This window comes from Numida meleagris, chromosome 5 (genome assembly GCF_002078875.1).
Source record: "Numida meleagris isolate 19003 breed g44 Domestic line chromosome 5, NumMel1.0, whole genome shotgun sequence".
Classification (NCBI taxonomy): Eukaryota; Metazoa; Chordata; class Aves; order Galliformes; family Numididae; genus Numida; species Numida meleagris.
The window spans coordinates 61006119-61020381 of record NC_034413.1 but is presented as its reverse complement, the minus strand read 5'-3'; the positions used below and the strand labels follow the sequence as shown (position 1 = coordinate 61020381).

General features: G+C 43.8%; 1 protein-coding gene across 5 annotated transcripts in view; it reads left to right on the top strand.

Moving 5' to 3' along the window:
* The window catches only part of SEMA5B (semaphorin 5B), a 254626-nt gene that overhangs the window by 114405 nt on the left and 125958 nt on the right, over positions 1 to 14263 (top strand). For all 5 annotated transcript variants that reach the window (XM_021398000.1, XM_021397999.1, XM_021398002.1 and 2 more), the window contains exon 4: positions 8960 to 9165. In XM_021398000.1, coding sequence (XP_021253675.1) covers positions 9012 to 9165 — 154 coding nt within the window. In that variant the 5' untranslated portion in view covers positions 8960 to 9011. The remainder of the gene's footprint in view (positions 1 to 8959; positions 9166 to 14263) is intronic.

Here is a 14263-nt window from a genome sequence, read left to right as displayed (position 1 = left end):
AATACAATTGCTCAGTAATGTATCATCTTAAGTAAAATTCCCAAATCTCATTGTGTTTTACAGCTGTATCTACATCCTGAACGGAAACATAAAGAAGCACTTGTGCTTTGTGCTTGGGCCACAAAGAGAGAAGGTCACCCTGGTGTCCCAGCCACCACTATGAGTCCCTGTCACTGCACCCAGTCAGCTTCAGGGGTAGACTCTACTCCATGGAAAGCCATGGAGTGGTGTTTTTCTGTGGTTCTTTTTGGGTTACTATTGAGGTTTTACACCTTATGCAACACAAATATGAAGCCTGTTAGTAATTAGCGTCAGTGCTTTTCTTTTCCCCTAAGAAGGTGATGGGTTTGATTTTTAAGAATTGTTTGGCTGGACAGTCCTGAGCAGTCTGAAAACTGGTTTAGAGCAGAGCATTAGCACGTTATGTGAAACAGGAAACTGATCTTTGTATCTCTTCTCGTGTATTAATGCTGCCTGTGAATTTGAGTCACATTTTGACCAGCTGCCTTGAAAAGCACACGCTGAAAGAGGCACTTGTGTTTGCTGTGGTTTCTGACAGTGGTGTATTGGGTGCATTGGAGTACTCCCAGTGTGTAAATAAAAAGTAAAAATCTTTGGGATTCTGAGGAATAACGGTGAGGGTAGCAGTCCTTGGGAAGATCTTCCTTCTCTGGTTTGGTGAACCTCCACATTGTCCCTGCATTATCAGCCAGACAATAAAAGAGAGTTAAACAAGGGTTTATCTCAGACGTGGTTAATCTGGGATAAGAGATGTGTTACACCTGCACCATCCGAGGTCCTCATTCCCTCTGCGATGCAATCTCTGCCAGTTGGTGAGGGCGTTGGTTTGGGTTCTTTAATTAACGCTACCCTATCTATCCCACTGCATTAGCAGTGGATCTGACAAGATGCTAAGCTTGCTCAATGAAATAAAAGAGATTCCTCTTGTGTAGGTTTGAGGGGCATTTGGGATTACAAAAGGTGACTCTTTTGGTGATCAGAGTGGGTCTGATCCCTGCCAGATGCAAACCAGCACAGCTTCATAAAGCCACTTACAGCCAGGCTGTTGATTTACTTCAAGCCTTTACACCCAGGGAAGGAGGCTGGTGCATGTGCAAGCATCCTAGAGCACACAGAAGAGGTTCCAAGAAGGAGGGTATGTAATCAATTTCTCATTCCCAAATTATTTTTCCAGAATCCCCACAGTATGGTGTTTGAGTAACAGAATAATTTCTTAGCTATTAAGTGCCTGAAAATCAGCAGTAATTAACTTAGTGCAAATTCTTCCCTTCCTCTCCCTCCTCTTTGCTCAAAAAACAAACAAACAAACCCCCGTCCTCAGCAGAGGAGATGCAGATGGAAGCAGTGTCTTCAGCCTTAGTGAAGTCGTGTACAGACTACATTTTTTTTTTCCCCTTTCAGTGCTGTGAATAACATAATTGCTTTGTTATCCCTCAGGGGATTTGTAATATTAACATTGGTTAATGACATTAATTCAAGTTTTTACCATTAATAAAATGGCATTGCTTAAAATTAAGCATTACATTTCAATTAGTAGTCCATCGAAGACTTTAATAGTCTGGAGCATTAAAGTGATTTTTTTTTAATTTCTTATTAATTTTTTATTGTATCATGCTAATTTCCAAAGAGTGATTGAAAGCCAAGCTGATCCAACCAACGACCCTATCTGCCATGTTTCTTGAGGGAACTTCTTTCTTTTATGACATTATGCAAAAAGGTCACATTTCCACAAAGCAGGAATCTGTTTCCGTCACCTCCTGAATTCATTACCATCCTTTTTACTTTTTAACATGAGGCACATGATATACAGGCACCCCAGGTGGACATGTTTAAATTAATCTAGTAATAATTGATTCAGAAGAGATTTGGAGGACAGAATTTGCATAAAAGCCATAATGAGAGCAAATCCTCCAAGGCCAGACTGAACAGCTAAGTCCCTGAATAACTTACATCTTCTAAACTAATTTGGTTATATATGCAATACGAAGGTGTGGGGGCTGGAGCACCATGTGATTGGAATTCATTACAAATAATTCATCTCCGGAAAGCCTGGCCTCGGAGTGCATTAAAACGATATCAGCCCCCAAACGCGTGCTCAGACCATGCCTCCTGGAAGACGACAGTGAGATTTCTGTCTTGCTTGGCGTTTCTAAAGCATTTCCGAGGAGCAGGGCGCTGCCCTGAGGCCCAGGCGTGCCATCAGCAGGCTGCTTCAGGGCTGAGGTTTTGCCTGGACATTTGGGTTTGCCACAGACCTGAGTGTGGGGGATATCTCAGATATTTGTCCCTTCCTTTCCAGCATGGAGCTGTTTTTCTGGGTCATAGACCATAGGATTTATATGAAATCCTGCATCACCTTGGTGTCTGGGATTTCAAGGGAAGGGACATTCTACAGGTTTGGGACTATGCTGTGGGCTGTTCAGGCAAAGTAAATCTGTGGACAGAGAAAATGAGGGCTCCAGTTCATTAAAAGGAGGCAGCCAGAAGGGTCACTGCCATGTTTCACATTCTCTTGCCTAAATATCTTTACGAGAAAAGCAGTAAAAGGATCTTGCCGTGACTCCATGTAGTAATTACTGTGCTAGAGAGCTCAGATTAGCAGGTAACATGGTGCCACACTCCTGGTACCACAGAATTTGAACAGAAATTCAGATTTGGGGCATATATTGGGCACTTGATTGCCTTCGGCCCACAAATTTCCATATGATGACCAGTGCTGCACAGTGCCAAGACGTTACAGCAAAACATATTGTTCTCTCCAAGCAGGCTGAAACTTGGATGCAGCTCTACAGCAGTGCTTCATGCTTCTCCTCCTGGAGTTTGAATTAAGCCATGCGTCTGTGTTACGTGGCAAGGCGGTGGCCCGAGAGCCAGCACTGGCGTCTTGAAACTGTAAAAACAAAGCTTTGGGGGAAATGGAGCCCATGCCTTGTGGCTGACTGTCAGGAAGGACATTGGTTGGTTGATGTGATGATTACATGGCTTGCATTTTGTCTGCTGGAGGCTCAAATTCTAAGATCACTTCAGGTCAAAGGAGAAATCAATTTTTTTTTCTAAAATTTCATCTTAGTGTTTTCCCAACAAGATCAGCAGCTCCAGATCGTGCAGCATCAGTGCATATTGGAGTGACATTGGCTGGTCATGGTGGTAGGGTGGTAGCATGGTGCTAGAAGCTGTGGCTCTGTTACTTTGCAAATGTACAAGTGCAAGAGGCAAATTGAAGAAAAGCTGCTGAATTTCTACAACATCACTAAGCCTAAGGCATGAGTCTGTGGGCTTGAGTACCAAATCTCAAGTCAGACTGTGCCCTTGCAGCCAGTGGGCGATTTGCAGAAAGTGTGATGCTGGAGGTACGTCACTGATCTGCATGTCAGAAGCACGTCTGGCACCTTGGATTTACAGCAGCCATGCAGAGGATTCTACATCACACACTGAGCAAGAACAGAGGTCCCAGAACCACCAAATACCTCTGCTTTGGCAGTCCAGCAGTGCCCAGTGCAGGGAAGGTCTTCCAGCCCCACTGCGGAATCTTCTGGAGAATGTGGAAGTGTTCCACCGGGGAAATAAATGGGTGCAAGCGTTCGTTGCCAAAGCCAGCCTTTGGATAAACAGAGGACTTCAGACTCCCAGGCACCTTTTCATAAGTGCTAAATTCGTTTCCCAAACAAACCCTCACAAAACCTCTCACGTCTTTTTATTATGTGTAGCTAGTTAAAGAAAGATGTAGAGCCCTTTGGGGAGAGCCTGTGGAAGCAGCTGGGGACAGACTCCACGTGTGGTCAGGTTCAGGCTGCTCAGAGGACCGAGTGTCAGCAGAGCAGGTATTTATTTATGTCCACCAGCTCTGGCCACATCCCAGCAGCGCAGTGTATTTTGCTCTGTTACGCAGGCTTTTATTGCTGAATCAGCTCTATCTAATGGGGGCTTTCTCTAAGAGGTTCCTGTTCTTGAGGGCCTCCTGTGAAGGTGAAGATCTGTTCGGGTTGCAAGACCCTGCAGCTGGTGACCATGCTGTAAACGTAGCAGCATATTAGGTTAAACCGATTTCTCCTCTGCAAAGAGTAAACGGAATAATTTTTATGGATCTAAGTAAAAGAAAGGTTACAATGAAGTGACCTGTGTTGTGAGATCTTGATTGTTTTGTTCTTGACTGACATAAAACTCTCTGTGATGCTGGGGTGGGTATGGAAGGAGCTGGGGAGCACCCAATGGTGAGCACCCAATGGTGAGCACAGAGCTCCGGCTTACGCTTTGCTCCAGGAAAGCCTGCACACCCTGCTCCCACCCTGCTGCTGGGCTCTGGAGCTGGTGTAAAAGATAACCCTGGGCTTATGCAGGGAAATGTAGGGTGAGGATGGGAGGGAAGGGCATGGAGTGGCACAGGGATGAAGGACCTAAGTTTTGCTGCCCTTTTCTAAGGCAGAGCTGCCAGTGCCAGCCCATCACAGCCGCACTGCCGAGCTGTTGTGCTTTGTAATGTTTTTATTTATTTCCTTTATTCTTCCAGTGCTTTTTTGGAATACTTTAGCATTCACCTCTTTCCACTGCTCTTCTTCTCTCTGGTCTCCATTCTAATAAAATCATAACTGCACCAATGACAAAAGATCCTGAACGGAAGAATTAATGCTTTTTCAGGAGGTTCCTTTTTTAGCCTTTTTTAAAGGCATCTCTTTTCTTTAAAATGAAAGATGAAGCATTTTCTTTTATCCTTAAACTTTACTGTCACGTTTTATTAAGTCAAAATGATAGTTACAGTCAGAGGAAAGCAGGATATGGATTCCTGGTACAGCCATTTTTAAAGTGTGCTTTGTTTTAAAGCCTTGAAGATTGATTGAAGGTATTTTTCTTTTAGACGTGGAGCTTTAGTCAAAGGGGGCCTGATCCGAGTTACCCTCTGTAAATCAGGATTAGTTCCTATGAAATCAATGGAGTTGCAGTGATACAGCACAGGGTGAGCTGGAATAGACTCATGCCCCAGGAGGGACGGCAGGGGATGCCCTGAATGCTGTGCTGGGGTGAGGGCTGAAGTCCCTGCTGGGCTGCTTTGAAAGGCACCAGGGGAGAAATGGGATATCTGTGCTCACAGGGATGCTGAGGCTGGAATTTTAGCCCAGGTGATGCCCCCAAGAGGAGCAGCTCTTGTCCCATCCAGTGCCACTGTGCCAGCCAAGGAGGCACGTGAGCCTAAGGAGCCTGGCTGAGGAGATGAGAGAATGGTGGCAGGAGTCGTGCTCTGCAAAATACCATTCTGTGGAGCCCGCATGTGCTGACCTGTTTGGCAGAGGGCCAGAAGTATTCTCTGTGCGTGGTAGGAGAGGGGAGAGAGGGGCCCCAACCACCCCAGGGCTTGGTGCTGCGGGGCTCTCAGTGGAGAGACAGCAGAAAGACTTGGGCACACAATCTCATTGGATATTTTAATCTTTTTTTTTTTTTTTTTTTTAATGTGTCTGCATTTTGGAGAGGCAGTAGCTAAGGTGGTAAAGATACATCAAAGATGAGCAAATAAAGAATTGAAGCAATATGTCCTGCCTGGGATTTGAGTTTAACCAGGGATTTCAGCTCTTGTCTCTCATCTGTACTGAAACCTTGACAGCTGATTTCTCGAGCCCTAAGCCATTTTGAGCAGAGAGACTTTAATAAGAGCAGCTCTTTTTAAAGTATTTAAACTGTATCTAAAGGGCTTAGGGCTAGGACAAGTTCCAGCAGCGAGCCCAGGATGTGGTTGGGACGTGGCTGTGGAGGGCTGATCTTGAGCACCACCCCACCATCCCTCTCAGTGAACATCTGCAGCTGGGACAAAACGGGAGGCTCGAGCCTGGGCATCCCCAGCAGAATTTAAATATTTACACTATTTAACTAGCTGCCAGACCCTCACAGGCAACTACCAGAGTGCTGTTGGCCTACAGCTGCTCTGCTTGGGCACACAGCACTTGTTTATACTGGGAGTAAGGGTTTTTTTGGAAATAAAATTGCAGCAGCTGGAAATGGCAGTGACTTAGTCAGGGTCTCTCTTAAAATATTGGGAAGATAATGACCAAGACAGGCTGGGAAGGGGAGCAACTGGAGGAGTAACTGCTTGCGATGCTATACACCATCGGAATCTTGTTCAGCTGGCGCTCTGGGCTCTGGTTTCTTTTGCCCTTGACCAAGCTGGTATTTACTACCAACTCATTGATCCCAGATACCAGTCCAGGACTGCACGTGATACAGATTTCATTTAATAGATTTGATGGTTGTAATTGGGTGAAAGAGATAGCTGACATAGGGAAGGATACAGGCTTTTTGTATTATTTCTTTTTCATCTTTCTTTGGTCATTATATTTCCACTTCATATCAACTTTGAAACCATGATTTTCATGCACACTTTGGATTTCCTTGGGACAACAAGGAAAAAGGAGATGGAACTTTACCCCAAATACTGGTTACAGCTTTCTAAGGAACACTGAAGTCTCTTGGACTGTGGTAAAATCTCCCAGGGAAAGTGGCAGAAATCCAGCTACTTGGCACATTTTACAACTAGTCCAGACAAAACACTAGTAAATGTGCTCTGCTTTGGCACAGAGTAATCTGTGGGATGTTATGAAGCTCTCTTGTATGAAACTTATTGTTTCATGACCCTGTTGAGTGTGAAGCTTGGATTTACTCATCTGCTGCTTCTGGACCACACGGGGCCTTAGAGGAGCATTGGAAGGCTGTGGGAGAGCTCTGCTTTGTGTCCTCAAGCACTGTTATCTAATTTGAAAGTTTTATTCACCTGACTTGAGGTCATTTTTTGGATGGTAAGCACATGAAAGCAGCCATATTGGCTCAGATAAGAAGTCTGCCTAGCTTAGTACCTTATTTCTGGGATTAGCTAATCACAGCTGGACTGGGAGGAGTACAGCATGCATAAAGTGAGATTTCTGTGCTTGTCTCTTCCAGTTCCCAGCAAGGATCTCTGACATGAAGACATCCTTTTGCCTCTTTTGCATTTCCCACAACAACCATCTCCTATCAAAGGGAAATTTGGCTTTGTCTCTGCTGGAACTTCCAGTGGATCTGAGATCTACACAGATGCATCTCCCTGGGGTCCACAGCTGTGTGCTGTATTTAACTTGTGGGTCTATACTGAAAAAATTGTCATTTAAACCAGTGGCTGAGAATATAATCCGGTGCTCCATCATCTACAACTTCCATTATAGCGTGACTTGAGTAACATCTCCATCGTCTGAGATGCCACAGTGCCCTGCAGTATGCTTGTGCTTAATGACTGAACACTGTGCTGCCTTTGGCTTTGAATGATTTCACATCTCTGACCTCTGCCAGTCCTGTTTTTAATTTAACATTATATTTGCTGTGTTAAAAAACAAACAAAAAAAGCCCTACAGCTCTATAGTGAAACACTGTAGAAATTCCTCTGGAGAAGTGGAAGGAGATTTTATACAGCCCTATATAAAATCGGTGTGTATATAGGGCTGGAAAAAAAGAAAAAAAAGTGAAATGCTGTAATCTCTCACTCTTGCCAGTTAGGAAACCAAATCTCTGTAATGTCCCCAGCTCCTGAATGCCAACGTTATTTTCACTCAGTGGTATGTAGCGACTGCTGAGGATATGCATAATGGATGCACTTCTGTATGCTGGTGTTTAAAATCATGGAGAAATACACTTAAGAATAAAACAGGATCTATCTTTCAGACCCGCTGTCTCCCACTGTTGTTGCTGCCATGATGCCCAAAGACCTTCAGGAACTTCTCCTTGATGTCACAGCATTGTCCCCCATGTTGGAGTTTGCCCTTGCCATGAGCCTGTCATTGCTTACCAGTGCCTCATGTTACTGGATCCCACTCTGTGTGCTTCAGTTCACTGGAGGAGTTTGGGGGACTCCAAACAAAACCAGAGAGGCACTGGGCACTGCAAGCACTGACTGTTGTGTTACCTTTAGGAATCATGGCACCCACTGGAATTGAAAATCTCATTATATGTGACTTTAATCAGAATCAGCTTTATCAGTAGTTAAGATTCAGTGATAGAAGACTCCATTTGTTTGAAAACACGTGTTTGCATTAATTGAACAGAATTACATAGGAAAAAAACAATGCGCACGTCAGGAAGATTAAATTTGGCAATGCAGATTTTCCTAAGCTGCTGCAGTATCTTGGGGAGCAGTGGCAGGAGCTAATTAATCCTCCATCCCCTGCCTCAGGCCTGGTAGCCCCAGGGAGCTTTAAGAGCCGTAGCTGTAGTGCTTCTCTTGTTTCCAACTGCTCACGTAGGAGAGGCAGGGCTTGCCCCTCTACCTGAGAGAAGAGCTCCTCCTCCTCAGCTGTGCCTTTGCTCATGTGGCTGTGGCATCCTGTGGTAACACAGGCAATTGACTCACCCCTCACCCTTCTCCCCATTAAGCTCTTCTAATTTTTATGTTACACCTTAATTAGCACTTTCCTGGCAACACCTTTAAATTGGCTTTTCTTGTTTCAAGACATCCGAAGCAGCAGTGGTAAAATGTATAAATACCCTGTTAGAACAGTATTAATTGCACATGTTCTGATGTTGGCCCACCCTGAGCGATCTCTTGAGGGCAACACAACATTTAAATACTCCTCCCATGAAGTGGAAGAGTGAGGTGTCCACACTGGGGACACATTTACAGCTGGAGCACTGGTGATGACATGTTGCCAGTGCTGCCCATTGCACACTGGGTACTGTATAAGGACGTATACCCCAAAGCTACAGACAGGTCTCTAGAAAGCTGTGCACTACTCCTCCCTTTGAAGTTAGAAGCTCAAATGTAGTCATAAATTGGGTCATTTGCTTTTTAGATGCTGTTTTGTGGGTTATTTTCATGTGTACTTACCGCAAGCGGGGTTGGGATGAAAGGGGAATTCCACCCTCCCCTATCCATGCTACACACTTTGGATAAACATTAATCTTTCTGAAAGTGGAATTATTTGTATTTCAGGTATCCTCCCTGGGCCCACCTTGGAAGCTAGATCTGCAACTGCCCTTCAGTCATGGTTGTTTCAAGATTAAAGGCCATTTCCCTGTCATTGCCAAGCCTTTTTCTTCTTGCTTTTCATCTCTCAGCATCACAGAATGTACCTGAATACTCTGAAGCTGAACATCAGCAGTGTGTCAGGAAAGAACACCCCACAATTGCTTTTGAAGGTAAGAGCTTCTATTTCTGTTTTAAGTTCCAGTAGGCTGATCCATTTTGAAGTCCTTCCTGGTGTTGTTATGGAGAAGGGTTTAGTCTATGTTGTTTTCCTTACACCTGCTATCCACAGGTCAGTGCAAGTGGCCTGACGAATTGCATTCACTTTGAAGCTTTGCAGGGTTTACCTCTGAGGTTTCATAGCAGTCACTTACTCTGGGCAGTCTGGGACTACTGGTCAAAGAATCTCTGCTTCCAGTTCTGCTGTAGTCTCCCTGAGATCTTGTGCTACATTGAAACCGTGTCTCGTGTTTATGTACCTCTCACAGCTGGCTGGATCTAGAGACATGAGTGAAAAGTGATAGAGAATTTGGACATATCTGAATTCAGGAGAAGTAAATCGTTTCAGAATTGCAGCACGTGGCTGCCGTGTTGTTTGTTGACTTTTTTGGGGGATGTATTTATCACCTCAGCCAGTAGTTTTTCTGTCTTTCACCTGGACGCTCAGCTTGACAAGGTCTTAAGTATGCAAGAAAGGGCCTTTGTGGAACCCCTGTCCTTGGAAACATGAAAGTTGGGTTGGATGGGGCTCTGAGCACCTGATAGAGCTGTAGATGTCCCTGTTCTCTGCAGACGGGTTGGACCAGATGGCCTTGAAGGGTCCCTTCCAACTCAAAAGACTCTATAGTTCTGTGATAGTAAGATTTGTTACTTCAGTGTCCTGCCACCCCCCCACAAAAAAATGTGGCCAATCTTTTTACTGTTCCTTTGAAAGACCAGATTACCCTTGTTCTTATCCAGATGGATTTTCCACAAGTGTGTATGTACCGCTATGCTGCTGTCTGTCTAGTCTGTCTGCATACCCGCATGGTGCTTAGACCATGATGCTGGTGTTGCTGTTGTTTCTGCATTCACCCCACCCTTAAGCTCATGGTCAGCTACTGAATCTCCTTGCTAAAAGTGGTTTCTTCCTAAATGTTGAAGTATTGATCTGGGTTCCCATTTAAGGCCCTGCCATGCGTCTGTTGTTACATTCTTGCTCAAGGCAATTAAGCACCTTGCAATGCGTCTCTGGGTAGGCTCTTCGCTAAAGGCAATTTAGCGGTGGTTTTGTGACCTTTGAGATAGGATTTCCAGGAAGAAAGTAGTCAAAGGCTTCCTTGCTGACCTTTCAGGGTTCTTCAAGAGCGCTACCCTTCTTTAGAGAGGAGGAAACGACTTTCTCTTCGTTTGGAAAGTGCAAGAGGTTTCTTGTCTGTTTCCCATTATCTGTTCTTTAAGGTTTAAATGGATTAAAGTAAATTAGCAAAATCTTTAATCCTGCATGATACGGCACTGGCTCTAACCTTGCTCAAGTAGAATGGGTAAATATACCTTTATTTTAGTTGCCAAGTTATTTTAGCTGTCTGTTTAGCTGGGGAGGGTGGAAGGAGAAACCCTTGCAGCTAAAAACATGTTGGAACTCAGTTGGATATTTAAATAGATAATACAATAACGAAGATGTTTTAGATACAGAAAGAAGAAAAAGTGTTTTCTTCCTATGAGCCAGGAGCACCAAACTTTGAGTTTACTGAGGGTACGTTTATGGGATCCAGCACTCAGATAAACCATTCTGCAGGGAATGTGGGAGCCCCGATTCCTGATTTTCAGGAACTGGTGGGCATTTTTGGCAGTCAACATGAGTACTCCTCTGCAGGAGTGATGGCTACACTCGAGATCTGCCAATTTGTTTTGTTTTAATCAGGCAGGAATTTTGAAGTTTGCACTGCAAAGTAAGCTGGGGACTGGGAACAGGCTGTGGGCTGAGTGACCACATAGAGGCTGTGAGGCTGGGCCAGGGATTTGTGCTGTAGTGCTGTCCTGGCTGTTTGTGCAGCACCAAGCTAGTGCACTGGTGCCCTGGTTTCCCTGGGACTTACAAATGATGCTCACTGTACAGTTCACCAGCAGTAATAACATACCCAGTTTGGAATTTTCATAATTAGATTGTTCTACTCTGTGCTTATAGGAAATCCTGTTGAAGTTTGATTTCCCTTGTTAGATCAATAACAAAATGATCTTTTACTTGCCAGGAGCCTGTTGATGGTATCTTATTACCTGTTTGTGAGTGGGTAGCTGCGTGAAGGATTTTGCATGCTTGTTTGTTTTTCAGTGAGTTGAGAAATTAGTAAAACAAGTCATATATATTCTTAGTGTGTCCTTCTATATTTATCAGTGCATGCACGCATGCATACAAGTCCTGCTTAACTAAACAGTACATCATTGCAGCCCAGCTCTACTATACACCACTCTGGGAAGCCTAAAACCAGAGAAAATATTTCAAGTTCCTTTCAGTTATGATCATGTTTTTCAGTCTTTGTATCTTACAAGAAGAGAAGCTCCCTGCATTTGCAACTGGGCTATACCCTTGCCATGCCAACAAGTTTCTCAACACTATCATTATTATACAGCTGCTTCTTAGACAGAAAACTATGTTATTCATTAAATTGTTATTCATTAAAGACATTTGGAGCTGCTATGTAACATGCCCCTTGGGAAAGCCAGGAACATCTTCTGCCATGGCAATGCTGTATAAGATCTGATATTTCAAGAGGCCAGAGCCATGACTGACGTGTGCTTATATGTCTGTAATGGGTGGAGAGTTTGTTTTCAGCTTGTTTACCAAGGAAGTGCTTAAAAGTTTGCAAACTCGTCAGTGTTATATGAATCACTTGGATGTTCACATCTTAACTGGAAAGTTGTAGGCAGGTTTTCACTTGCAGTTTCTCTCATTATTTCTTTCACTTTAGTTTTATCCATTAGATCACTGTGCCCAGCAGAACTGTGGTAGACTCGCCATGTCCTTCTCTATTCTGTCTGCCAGCGCTTTCTGGGTCATGGCAGTTTGTGTAAGCTGAAACAACATCATTTGTGCTCCTCTGCTTTAATAATTACAGCTTTTCTTTGTCCCCAGAAGATCTTATGCTGAAGCATAGGAGAGAGGTAGACTTGGTTAAGTAGCTTATATCTCAGATCTTCTCAGGACAGCAAATCTCAGCTTTGCAGACTGTATCATCATGGCTGGTGCAAGTTCTGGGCATGCAGCATCTGACCATTGTCTGGTCCTCAGTCTCTGCTAGATGCAGACAAGTTGCTCTGTCTGTGGCCCCAGGTTTTTAAAGTGAATTAGTTTGAGAGTGTTTAAATCTGGGATTTTACTTCAGTCTGACTGTAATTATTGCCTTCTACCAGATGAATGTGATTCAGGTTGCTTGAACGCTGCTTGCTATATATTTTCTCAATATTTTCTTTCTTTGAACAACATTTTATTGAAATGTGGCCAGCCTCGAACTCTGAGATCTGTGGGGAGCAGTTAAGTATTTGCTTGTTGTATTGAAAGCAAAAGCTGTTTTAAGCTTGTGGGCTGAAGGATAATAAGAAATGATTTATTTCTTTTGAAGGTTCCTGACATTTTACCAAACACCCCCACTATTTTTGATTTGGCCACTAATACATTATTCCCTTTACTGTACACTGATGGGAAAAAAGCACATTAGCATCCGTCAACTCCATAAGTCAGCTAGGAGAGCCCCCTAGGAAATTCTGATAAAGATTTACACTTTTCTTGAACAAGTGAGATTTTGAAAATCCAAATCAAAGCTTTAGTTCACAGTGGTTGGGGTTGTGGGAAGTCTGAGAAGTATACCTGGCTAAACGTTAAAGGGAAGGCAAAATACATTATAGGAGAACTGACTTCTAGCTCATAGCCCTGCTGCGCTTGAATCTCCACGCGAGAAGTCCAAATGTAACAGATGATGGAGTGTTAACTCGTAACTGGTGGCATCCTGTGTATGAGATTGGGATGCTGCAGAATGCTTGACCTTCCAAGCAGTTTGGTTTAGGTTTTGTTTCCATTAAGCAAGCCTTGCGGCAATTTCCTTTTTAATCTTGAAAAATGGAACTGTGGCAAATGAAGCTGATATTTTCTTCCTTAGGGTTGATTTAGAATTTGTTTGAAAATTATGACTAGTAAAGCCATAAATATACAGTGGTTGGAGAATTAATTTGCTCTCAGGCAGAACTTCCGAAAATTACACCCAACAGTTGTCAATATATTTTTCATTCCATAAGAATAATTATAACAATAATGATGCTAGTTCTTTGACACTTCTCCATTAATGATGTCCAGGCATTTCACACACGAGTGCAATGAGGTTTGATTGAAGAAATGATTCAGTGTGCTGTTCCTTGAGGCCTTAAGGAGAAGAGGGGTCTTGGAAGAGCGCCCTTCATTCACAAGATGCTTTAGACAGAGTGAATTGCTGGCAGTCAGGAGAGAAAGGGAAGACTGTGGTGGAGTTTCAGGAGGCGAGGTGTGCTCAGCTACTCAGGTCACCAAAGGAGGATACATAGACCAAAGCCATGAAAAACCCTGCTCAGCAGCAGAGCAGCTTATTTATGTTTTCCAGGGGTAGTACTGGTTCAGTGGAAGCTGGCAGCAGCATGGGCTTGGTCCTTCCTCTGGCCCAGTGGCTGGCTCCAGGACATAGAAGTGGGCTGCCTCCTTTCAGGTCCCAGGTGGCAGTACTTTGATGACAGCAAACAGAGTGACAAGCAAAGCAAAGTGCTTTTCTTCTTCTTCTGGGCTTCAGTGCATACAAAAACACTTTCAGAGTTTACTTTGCACAGTTTCCTAACGGGGTAAGGCTGAGAGTCTGTGGCATGGCAGACTTCATTTATTTAGCACATCTGCTTCTGGTGAATGTTAATATATCATGTTCTCCTAAAACCTTCCATTCAAGGACGTGATTATGTTTTAATAAAGTTCAGTTTAGTAGTAGCACTCTCGTAAGAAGTATTCTTGTTTAATCATGCAGGGCTCACCCTGGAAAATCAGGAATAGCCCCAGCTTGGTCAAGCACTTAATATATGTTTACCTTGAAGTCAGCGTGCTTGTGGAACTGGAACCAAGTGTGTACTTACGTGCTGGGGAAGGCTGCAGTCAAGGTGCACAGAACTGACATATCAAGGCTGTAAATATAAACCCTAGTATATAATTTTGTTCCCAGCAAGTTCTACTACCATAGGTCCAGCTGATCAACTTGTTCTTCTAACATGGCTGAATCAAGTGGT